At 36.4% G+C, this 12,076-nt stretch overlaps 1 protein-coding gene across 9 annotated transcripts in view; it reads left to right on the top strand.

The window, feature by feature from the left end:
- The window catches only part of VTI1A (vesicle transport through interaction with t-SNAREs 1A), a 334,543-nt gene that overhangs the window by 189,358 nt on the left and 133,109 nt on the right, over positions 1-12,076 (top strand). For 7 of the 9 annotated variants that reach the window (XM_031461753.2, XM_031461754.2, XM_064488410.1 and 4 more), the window contains 2 exons: positions 5,970-6,040; positions 6,715-6,776. In XM_031461753.2, the coding sequence (XP_031317613.1) occupies positions 5,970-6,040; positions 6,715-6,776 (133 nt within the window). Of the gene's footprint in view, positions 1-5,969; positions 6,041-6,714; positions 6,788-12,076 lie in introns of all 9 variants that reach the window. The other 2 variants (XM_010983247.3, XM_010983248.3) reach the window with 1 other exon arrangement.

The raw sequence follows: 12,076 nt of genomic DNA on the forward strand, positions 1-12,076 counted from the left end.
TGTTCTTTTGTTTCTCCCAAACTTCTTTCCCTTCTTCAGAGTGAATAATTTCTATTAACCTGTCTTCAAGTTCAATGATCCTTTCTTGTATAGTGAAGGATATTCTACTTGGTCCATCTAGTGAATTGATTTCAGATGCTGTATTTTTTCCATTGTAGAATTTCATTCGTTTCCTCTTTAGAGTTTCTGTTTCTTTCCTGAAAAGCCCATCTCTTCACCATTATGTTTGCCTTTTCCCTTAAATTCTTCAACATAATTATAATCGTTATTTAAAAATCTTTATCTGCTAATTTTAATGACTTAGTCATCTGTTGGTCTACATTCGTAAACTATGTTTTTACTTCATTATTATTTTCCCCCCTGCTTTTTGGCATGTCTTGTAATAGAATTCTAGACGCAGTGTTAAAAAAAATCTAAAATATAAACATTTTGAATTTATTTTCCTCTAGAAGCACTTTATTTTATTTTGTATTTACTTAATGGACTGATCAGAATCTTCCCAAAATTAAGCTGAACTGGTGCTGAGCTGAATCTCTAATTAGATTGGATTCATCTAAGATTAGTGCGCCCCCAGCCTGTGTCTATGCCGCCTTTAAAAAAATCTTATCTGTATTTGATCTGGGACTGGGTGGTCTGCAGTTTTCTATATTTTTGATTCACGTTTGGACTTAACTCTGATAATGTCTCAGAATGCAAGCACCACAAGAATATGTGGGAATATGAGATTTCACTTTACTAACCAGCGCCTTCTCCACTGCCTCTTCCATAGCAAATATGGAGATCGAGGGAGAATTATCAAACCAAGCAATTTGCTTTTGTGTCTAAATTTCATTCTGTCCTGTAAGCCTACATTTTCATATGATGTTTGACTGATTTCTCCTTATCCCTGAGAAGTCTGTCAATAGAAGTTGTGAACTCAGACCAAGCACTCACCGTTGGTATGAATGTTGCCACATCTCTTTGCTCATAAATTTGATGCCTGTTTCTCTCTAGAACCCATCAGAGCTCTTTTGCACACACTAGACGTTTCCCAGAAAAGAATGGTAATGATTTTGTCTCAGTTTTTCTTGTTTCTATGAGAGTGGTCATTTGTATCTTTCTTCATCCGAATTGGAAGCAGAAGGTCTTCACATGTCTTGAATTGTCGAATAATGAAAGATGGTAAAAGAACTGTGTTTTCTATTTCCTTACCTATCCAGGGGTCAGAAATTCAAAAGACTCTTCATGCCTGAGGATGAATACTGAGAATAACCTCCCCACTCCGGGCATGATGGCACAGTCAGTGTCCAGGAAGGTGTGCCAAATGCCAAAGACTGGTTGACCCAACCACTCTGTGAGAAACTCCCTCCTGGGAAGGCTGTATATGAGATACTTTGCTCTCCCAAAACAATAAGTTTTTACTTTTATTAAACTTGGTAGCCAGAAGTTCTCAAGCCACGTCCAAGATTCAGTACTCCAAGTTGTTAGGAAATGTCACTTTGTGTTTTGCATCTGTCTGGTTGGTGCTCTACAATATACATATGAAAACACATGCTTCAAAAATAGCTCCTTTAAGTATTTCTATTTACTTCCTGCACTTCACGGAAGTCTCCTTATACGAACAGTACCTGGATAATTGCGAATGCCTTTTATGTGTTACTAAAATCGCTAATGAAGTTTTTGAGTGCCAGAAAATCATCTTACCTTCTCTTAGTTCTTTAAAGAAGACTTTACTGGCTGTCTTCATTTTGTAAATAATTTGTTGGAAACCACAACCTTAATAAAGTTTGTGAAAAGAAAGTTAAATGTAAGTGTACAAAGGAAGATCTTTTTTTTTTTTTTTTTTTGCTTTATAGCTTTATATGCTTTAAAGCATAATGGCTAAAATATTTTTTGTTTTAATATTTTGAATTTATCAAATGGAACATTTTCTGGTGAATTATATTTGAGGCTCCTTCCCTTTCAGATGTATTTATATCATAACATGATATGAGCCTCCATTAGTTCTGCATTCTGATAGAAAGTATTTTAATCTGCTCATCTCCAAAACAGAAGTCTGATAATATTTGAAAAATTAAGTTCAATTACATTAATCTTATGATGGTTCGGGTGGCCTTATTATTTGATGAATGGAGAGAAATGATTCAGTGGTACAAGCTCCTCAGAATAAGTCTTACCTTGTGTGATGCCAAGCCAGTCCTTCAGGAAGTATCTTGCCAGGTTTGTAGCTCCCTGTTTCTTCTCCAGTCCTTCATGGGGCAAGAAGGTGGTGAATACCTATTGTATTGTCCCCCACCCACTGCGAAATACACTGAAAAGGGGAGGAAATGTAAGGCAAAACCCATTTTGCAGTTTGTGACCCAATAACAGGGGCCATGGATCAAGGATATGATTCATTCTGGGTAATTGTGGAAACAAAAGCTCACTTTGTAAGTTTGAGTGCTGTATTCCCGCGATAATTCCCAGGGCCCCTGTGGAAAGGATAGAAGAAGCACAGGAAGGAACTTATCTTTCCAGGAATTCATTTATCATGCTCATACTGACACGGAGAATTCTAGCACATAGCATCCATTTTTATTTTCTTTTATGCTTCCCATTGTTTCTGAATCTCAAGAACATCCTCACAGTCAACAAATACAGCATTTATAAAATTTATGATTTTTCAGATTTTTTCAGTAGAGGCCAAATGACTATTCCCATTCTAAAAGTATTATGAAAATTTAAAGAACTGAAATCTCTAGACTCAGTGCATCCGTCACATCTGCATTGCTTTATGCCCATGAGCTTGTATTCGTTTATTGGTATTTCTGGTGAGTGCGTACATCTTAAGTTATTTGACAAAAATAAACCTAACAGTGTCATTAATTTTTTTTTTATTGAAATGTAGTCAGTTTACAATGTTGTATCAATTTCTGGTGTACAGCATACATATACATACCTATATTCATTTTCAGTGTGATTAATTTTTAATGAAGTAATCCCTAAATGTCTATTCTGTCCAAGAATAGTCTGTTTTTAAAATAATCCCCTCTTAATTTGTTGTCTTGTTTTGTTTTGATTAGGGTAGGAAAACACATAATGAAAAAACCATATATAGCTTTCTTTGCATGAGTATTTTTTGATTCTGTAAGTGTAAGCATTTCTGGTATGTTTGGACTGGAATTTTCTTTGCTGGGGCATGAAAATGGAAGGTAGCAAGTAAGATATAAAAAAAGAATTCTGTTTCCAACAAATTCATGTTAAGACCAGGACATACGCACTCTTGCCAGTATCTCTTCTTCTGCCAGTACTTTGGGGTTAGTACTGTGGATGCTGAGATATTGAATACCCAGGAGGCAAGGAGACTGAGAGAGTGATTTACAGCTCCTGAAAAGGCCTGAGCTCTTGTTCCATTGATTACTTCGGTAGCAGACGATAGATCCTTTCAGAAGAGTTTTCCCCCTAGTGAACCTGGTGGAAATGTGGATCTGTTACCTGCTTTCCAATGTTGCCTCCTCTGGTGTCACCCATGATATGATAGGCTTTGAGAGTAGGACGAGACCACAAATGTTTCATATATTCCATTTTTCACTATATTTTCTCATTGCTTTATTCCTGCCATGAATGCTTACTGGAAATATTATGCTAGTGACATGACATAAGGGTAATAACCTATTTCCTACTTGTTTGAGACTATATATGTATATATACACACACACACCAGTCTTGATAGGACAAAGTTTTATATAAATAGTATTTTGCTGTACTAAATACAGTACTGATGGTGTTCATAGGTATTTTTACGTTAAAAGTGAATTAAAATTGCTATATTATGTTGATTAAAAGAATTCAGTGTAATGGTAATAGCTAAGTAGTATGACAAAATTGAATATTGTAGTAGTTACGCAAAAAAAGAAAAAATGCAACTCTAGCTGTTTCCTGCTTCTCCATTATCAGTGTCATCTTCCGCTTTCGTGATGCCTCCACTGGGAACCACATATCTTATCCAATTTGACCTTAAGGGTAAATTGTATGGCATTAATAATAAAAAGCTAATGTCAATCTGAGTGGAGATACTCTGCTAGAACGGTAGTATCCATCCTGAGAAGAATTTTCCGTGAGTCTAGGTGTCAAAAATATAATTTATGTTATTGTACTTAAGCGATTCTTATTATTTGGATTTTCTGTCATGAAAGGAATATACGGTCCTTTTTCTGATCTGCCATGAAATACAAACCCTCATGTAGCATTTGTCCTTTAACTGCTAAGTCGTCACTATTTGCACAGAAGTTCATGAGTGGAAGGGCTTGATCTTGTTTACGGGCCATGTCCCCAGCATCTCAACCTGGCACGGAGTAGGGACTTGATGATTATTCATTGGGTGCATTGATTCTTACATACTATACAATTACATGCATTTGCATGCTACTCGATAGCTTTCAAAACACTTCTAGTTAAGTTGTCTCATTTGACTATAACAACAATTTTGTGGGAAAGATAGGACAGATTTTTTTTTTCCTGTGAATAGAATTGCAGTTCAAGTGGATTATGAAGGACCTCGGAGGGCATCAAGGTCATAATAGTCTATTGGTTTTTTATATCAATCATGATCATTCAATAAATGTTTATTATCATTATAGGCCAGTCACTGTACTAAACATTTTAACTAAATGATCTCATTTAACCTTTACAGCAGCACCATAATAAGAACTATTCTTATCCCCATTTTAGAGAAGGAGGCACAACAAATTGAGGTAATTTATGCAAGACCTCAGAGCTAGCAAGTGCCAGCACTGGATTAAGGCTCAGACAGCGTGAGTTCACAGCCAGAGCTCTCCATATGGCCTAATCCCTGCTCTACCGTTTTTAGGATGCCTTCTAAAAAGTTTGTCAGTGTGCATACATGAGCCAAATAACTGCCATAGTGATGTTCTTGTGACAGATGCTTGTTGACTATTTCTATCAGTTTATAAGTCAGAGTTGATTGTTGTTACAGGTTATGGGTTTAGAGACAATACAAGAGAAAAAAAGAAAAGAAATGTAGAATAAGGTAGTCCGACGAGTTGCCAAGATTACGAAAGAGTCATACTGCTATTACAGAATAAGTCACCTCCCAGGTGATGGAGAATGAGTCCGGAAAAAAAAAGTTGCTCAAAGCTGCTGAGTATTTGTCATTGCTACACTCTTGTAAAAGGGTCTACAGTCAGAGGAGAGCCAGGCAGCGCCAACCAAACGTGATAATCACTACAGAGAAAAACCTCATTAGAGCTCAGCAGTGCAGCTTTTTAATGAATGTTCTAAGCTGCCTGTACCCGTATAAGTGTTTGAAAGTTCTGGCTTCAACTTGAGCTCTCCTCAACTACTTGTTAAGCAGTGCACCTCCCTGACTCAAATATCCACAGCAGCTGAGAACTCACTCAGTGAGCCCTTGCTCCAAGAGAAGAGAAGCTTCAAGATAGTTCCACTAACAATAGGTCGTGGCAGTTGGGAGCATGAGGACTGTTTATGTGGGGCAAATACCTTAAAATCAAAATTGTTCTAAGTAGACTTTCACTTATATATGGAAAACAGCGCAGTAATGAAGTGGGGAAGGCAGAGTAGAAACATCAACATTATTTATAACCTGTAAAAACCAAAGGCTAAATTCCATGATGATAAAGTGATAGGCCATTGGACTTGGGCTCTCCATCTTGGCAGATAATATGCTGAGGTGGCCTTGGGCAATTCATACATCATCTCTAAATCATCATTGCCATGTTGGTTATGTCCTGTAGGCTGAATTATAAATCACCTCTAATCGTACCTAAGATAAAGAGATAAATGTATCAAATACTTTAAAAATATTTTTCCCCAAGTACCTGAATTGGAATACATGTCTGGTGTAAAATGTATGCTTATTTAACATTAATTCTGAGCCCGTTGTCATTTTGGTACTTCTGAAGGTTTGTTTTTTTTTTTTTTTTACTTGCACCCAAAGTCATCTTTCCTTACTTAAGTTTTCTTGTCCCTAGAGCAAATTGGCCAGGAGATGTTGGAAAACCTCAGTCATGACAGAGAAAAGATACAGAGAGCACGTGAAAGAGTAAGTAGAAGTGGTACAATCTTTTCATAAATTCAGTAAATGATGAGACAAAAAAAAAGGTCTTGGCCACATGTATGGATAGTAATAATAATATGGATGTAAGCATATATAAACATGGCTGGGGTGGAGGAGGGATGTAGAGTCTGGGGAGAGGGGAACAAAAAGTGTGTGGGATGGAGAAAGAATAAGCTCTCTATATCTCCATCCTGGAATACCCCCAGGTCGATATTTTATTTAGTGCTATAGCTAAGAAGAAGATCACTGAGGGAGATTTTGGAGTATGTCCGGTCTTTCAGAGTGAAAGCTGAAAAATATTGGCCTCATCCTCCCTCAATATATCTTGCTTCCATTTCTTTCTGTAAGACTGTGCCCGTTCATAACATTGCTAGATATATGTTAAACTTTGTCAGCCTGTGAGACATTTACTTTTATACCCAGTTCAAGTATCCAGCTTAAAGCTCCTGGGATTCTCTCTTAGGTGTAATTTTCTAAACCGAAAAACTTCCACAGATTGTGTAGGTGTCAAAAAAATGCATTTTAGGGTATTTAAATATTTTTATGAGTTGGATTTTCCATTATGGAAGAAAATGATTGTTTGCCAGAGCACTTGAAAAGTAATCCAATTGCATGAAGCTTCATTTGGTTTTGATTTAATGCTGCTTTTCTCCTCCTAGCTTCGGGAAACAGATGCTAACTTGGGGAAAAGCTCCAGGGTTCTGACAGGGATGTTAAGAAGGTAAGAACCAGGTAGGGACCTATCTTCCTCTCTTCCACTTTGCTTTTTTTTTTTTTTTTTAAGTATGTTTTTCATCTTGTTGCAAGCAGACATTTTCCAGGCATGCAAGCTTCTGCTCTTAGTACCCTGTGTCAAGACCCTTTTGAAATGACAGAGCACTGATATTAACTCTTGTTTGGACAGGGACACACACTGAGTAACTTAGATTAGAGAGAAGGTTTGAGCTAGGGGGGTTACCTCAAACTATGGAAAAAATTAGGGTTAGACAGGAAGAATTTTTTCATAGCCTGAGGAAGGCCCCATACAGGAGCTGGTTGGTTTTATTTTCTGTTTTGATGGCCTCGTTCTTATGCTGGTGTCCGGTGTCAGAAGCGCACTTGGTGTTGACTCTGCCCTCTTTCGCCTTGTTTCCATTTCCTTTTTAAGAGACTCTGGGGAAATATTTAGATTTTATGTATACTTAAAGATGATTTTTTTTTAATTTAAAGAATACCTGAACGATCTGAATTCACATGTGCGAGCAAACGAGTGTTAATGTTTTATATGTGTAACTTACCTTTGATCGACAGAATATATTCGGGAGAATATGTGAAAGTAAATGAACAAGTGTGGGTAACATTCCGCGTTCTGTATATTTGGAGGGGAGTGAGAAATGCTTTCATTGTTCTGGAAATTGGAGTCATTTTGGACTTAGGTATATTCAGCGTGAAATTATGTTGCATTCAGGATCTAACAAATAAGAGTATCATCTAACATAACCTTCAGTTGGGAACTGTGGCTAGAAATGTGAGTGAGGAATGCTGAGATGGCCTCTAGATTGTCTTCCTTGGCATTTTAAAGATGAGAACCTTCTTTATCATTGATGCTACAGGACAGCTATTGGAAAATAAGCGAAGTCTTCTCTGATCCGGTATCCTTATATAATAACTTGCTAAAAGAATGCTTGTTACGTTTGCTTAAGAACAAATCAAATGTATAGTGGCTTAGTCTTCTACAGGCCATTGTGGCCAGTGTGATTTCTCTATGAGGCTAATCAGTTGCAAGCCTGAGTTCCTGGGACACTTTCCACCCACGTCAACATAACTTCATGTGCCCCTCTTCCTGCGTCCACAGTCCCAATTCAAAATCATAAACCATCAAATTCTCGGATTAAGGGTAATATGTAAACGACCTAGAAATACTCCAAATCCACAGAGAAGTGACGATTGAAAGGAATGCTTCAGTGCCTATAAACAATAAAAAAAAAAAAAAAAAAGGAGAAAATCCTCTATTGCTTCCCTGGGAGGGCCCCTGCGATGTGAGCTGTAACAAATATTCTGCATGCGTCTCCATTTTGTCAAGTCTTATTAAAGAGCCCTCCTGCTTTACGTCAATTGAGCTGTCCAGAAATCATTCATCATTTTTAGTGTGAAAAAAAATCATGTGGTTATTTAAATAATATCATATTAATGTTAAAGTTCAGCTGTCATTTAATGGTACGGCTTAATCAGATGTAGCATTTAGGAAAAATAGTTTATCCGAGCTCTATGTGGCTTTCAGGTTGGCAGATTCAAATAAGGATTTATGGGTTTCTAAACCAATGTATTTCTGTTTACGTTTCTGCTTGATGTACCTCACCCTTTTGTGCAGGACACTGCAGACAGTTATTTCAACAAATAAAGCAGCATCTCCTCATATTGTGTTTGAATAAATTTGCAAGTCATTTAGAGAGGGTGAAGCACAAACGACTTCCGTAACCTTTGACTGGGCTTTCTTCAGAAAAATCATACTAACAGGGTTGTTTCAGAAGTCTACAGAAGGAAGTTACTCTGCTGAAATCGGCTTGGGGTTCTCTTTGTAGGCAAACTCAGTCCACCACTGACTCACCTCCTTTTGGGCTCTGTCTAGAATGTGAACAGAAATAAAAAATCCCCAGATGGACATCGCCTTGGTATATTTGAGCCAAGAAAAGTCTTAAGTCCACCTGTGCATATTGGTGACTGTGTTTTTCACTAAGCACAGCTGGGATCTTGGTATCAGCCAAGGTAGCCAGGTACTTTTAATCAATACTGTAACCTAACTGAGTCTTTGGGAACCAAATGCAGATGGTGGTTTTGGTTGAGTTTCTAATTGCTATCCCATATGATATACAATTTATTTTGGACTTGGGAAAAGGCAAAAATATCTTACCAACTTCTTCACTTCATTATTTTTTTTATTATTCCCTGGAAAAACAGTCTCTTGAGAAGTGGAACCAGGTTTATGTTTCTAGTAGGAAGTCTTCTATTTACTGCTCTGATTTTGCTTCCTCTGTTAACATCCCTCCCATTCGCTTCCAGCGCTGGTGAGGTTTCATTGCAGAAACAGAAGTCACATTCTCTTACACAACTGCACAGCTACATCGTGTGTCAGCAGGTGCTTCTGGTTTAAGAGAAGTTATAATATTGAATGGTGTGCTTATCTTTATAAATGTATACATGTGTAAAAGAAGTGACTGTCCTCTTTGTGCAGGGTACCTGTTTACCTGCCTATACCATAAGCTTATTTATTTTCATATGATAAATTCTTTATGACTGAGGATATTCTACGATATACCAAAGAAATTATTTCATTTAAAAGAAAGATAGCTGATTATTTTTAATTTTTTAAACTTTGGTTGTTTTTAAATTTTTTAAATGAACAGAAGTGGCATATCACAGCCCCTCATTTGAGTCATTTTGGTTAACAATCCATTGTGAAGACAGATGGAACCAGTGTTCCATCAGCACCAAAGGCTGTACAGAAACCCACCTGATTTTCTGTGAGAGTGACCAAAGGCAGATGGGGAAATAAAAACGAGTACATGGCAGCCACTACCATTTGTGCTTTTTAATTTTTTATTAATTTCAAATGAGGTTAAAAAATTTATTTCCTTCCTTCCTTATTTCCTTCCTCCTTTCTTTTCTTTCTTTTTCTCTTTATTCACTTCCTCAGTAAATATTTCATGCCTCTATACAAGGACTTGGGGCTCCTCAGATGAACCCAGATTGGCCCTTGCCTTCAGAGTACTTCAGTCTGGTAGAGAATACATGCATATAAAGTGCTGTAGGAATTCATAAAATTGCTTAATTCTCCAGGAAGTGATTGAATATTCTGCAACTCCAATGAATCCTCACTGGTCATTAAATAGGGTGCCAGGAAAACAAAAACCAATAGAAAATATGACAAATAGCTACACAGCCAATATGGTTGCAAAAAATGGAGAAATAGAAGATGACTTGTGGAATGATGAGTTTTGAAAGGAACTAAAGTGTGCGGAAAATATTGAGACAGATCTAGTGAGATTAGCAACTGATTCAACCTAAATAAGTGAATAAAGTGTTCTTCATGTAACCATATTGTAACACCAAAGGGAAGAAAACAAAAGGGAAAATGATCTGTTCAAAATTATGTTAGTAAAACTTGACATCAGAATGCAACTAGAGCTGATTTCCTGGAGAGTAATTTTTCTTCTGTCTTGACATAAGATGAAGAGCTATCTGGGGACAAACTGTTCATTTCCTGACTCTGTAGACAGAGTTTTAAATAAAATGGTATTCAGATAATAATGAAAATGGTCATGAAACAAATAACCATTCATGCAGTGGCAGGGGCCAAAAAAAAATGGATTTTTCGTTGGCTCCCACAAAATTTGACTATTGTAATTGGTTGTCTAAATGTTGCTCTCCATATATTTGCATGTATGTGCATGTCTGCATGTGTATTTCTTCCTATACTTTGGCTGGGAGGTCTTATTAGATCAAACAGTGCAGGCAGTCAGTGAAAATGAAAATAGAAGTGTTTAAGATTTCCAGTCAGAAAACACAGCACATCGTGATTCTATTTCTTTTTACCTCTAAAGAGTGAAGAATTTATCTATCGGTCCTTGTATCTTTGTTTCAAAAAGTATCTAAAGGATTCTTTAGACAGAGTTATAATTTGATATCTCCATTCAGGTACATTTGGAGGACATGTTACAAATTTATGTTGGCTCATAGACTGCATGTATATGCTGGCAAAAGACTTATGAAAAGAAATAGTATACGTAATTGGTGGGGGAAGAAGTAATTAGGTTTGTTTGTTTGTTTATTTTAATGGAGGTACTGGGAATTGAACCCAGAACCTCCTGTATGCTAAGCATGCGCTCTACCACTAAGCTATACTCTCTCCCTCCATAATATTTTTTCAAGAACATCTTTTTCTATACGATTATCTTAATATCAAATAATTTCCTCTCTACTACTCATATTTGTCCCCAGTATTTACACATACACACACACACACACACTCTATACAACATCAGAATGTTTCCTTGAAAAGGTGAATTCTGTTTACCCTTCCAGCATGTATGTAGTAACTTTCTTAAGTATATAGCTGTTGAGAGGTGTTTTGTAACTGATCTATAATATAAACAAAGCAGATGGGATTAAATGCAGTTGACACAGCTACCACTATTTATACATTACTATTTTTTAATTGTGATATAATTGACTTATAATATTATATTAGTTTCAGGTGTACTACATAGTAAACCAGTGTTTTTATGCATTACAAAATGATTACCACAAATATAGTTTCCATCTGTCACCATTCAAAATTATTGCAATATTATTGACTACATTCTCCATGCTGTATATTATATCCACGTGACTTGTTTATTTTATAACTGGAATCACTTAATCCCCTTACAATTTAATACATGTATTTTTGTTAAAGCTACTTCTGAGTCCGTCTGGGGAAAAATTGCCACCTCTCATTGTTATCACATTTTCCATTTTAAATATGGTCTTGTTGCTTTGGTAGAACGACAGGTAGAAACATCTGGAAAACTTAAATGTACTGTCAGGATGATTCCTAAGGGCAAATATATCAGAAATATCAATGCAATTTCCATAAGCAATAGAAATATAATTTTTTATTAAACAGCTTTATTCTTAAAGAAGTATGCTGTGACTGAATATTTTTTAAATCTTCTTTAAAAATTCATTCTCCCTGCCCCACATCATTTTGCCCAGAAAACATTTTGTTATATTTAATTGTTCTTATTGTAATATCTGAAAATTCAACAGTTGAGAGTTTTCAAGACTTGTGAGAAAAATGTCCTTGAGAATTTACTCTCAATGTTTATGCACAGAAAAGTACCTTACATTTATGCTTTCATTCTTCTCTGTGTTTTGCTTTTCTCTCTTTATGTCATTTCCCTTTCTTGGCCTATTTTTACTAGCAATGAACATGGGCCCTGACCTGAAATTAGTTCAGCAAAACCTTAACCTCTAAGATATTCTTCAGCTTTTAATCAATTT

Source organism: Camelus dromedarius, chromosome 8 (genome assembly GCF_036321535.1).
Source record: "Camelus dromedarius isolate mCamDro1 chromosome 8, mCamDro1.pat, whole genome shotgun sequence".
NCBI classification, from domain to species: domain Eukaryota; kingdom Metazoa; phylum Chordata; class Mammalia; order Artiodactyla; family Camelidae; genus Camelus; species Camelus dromedarius.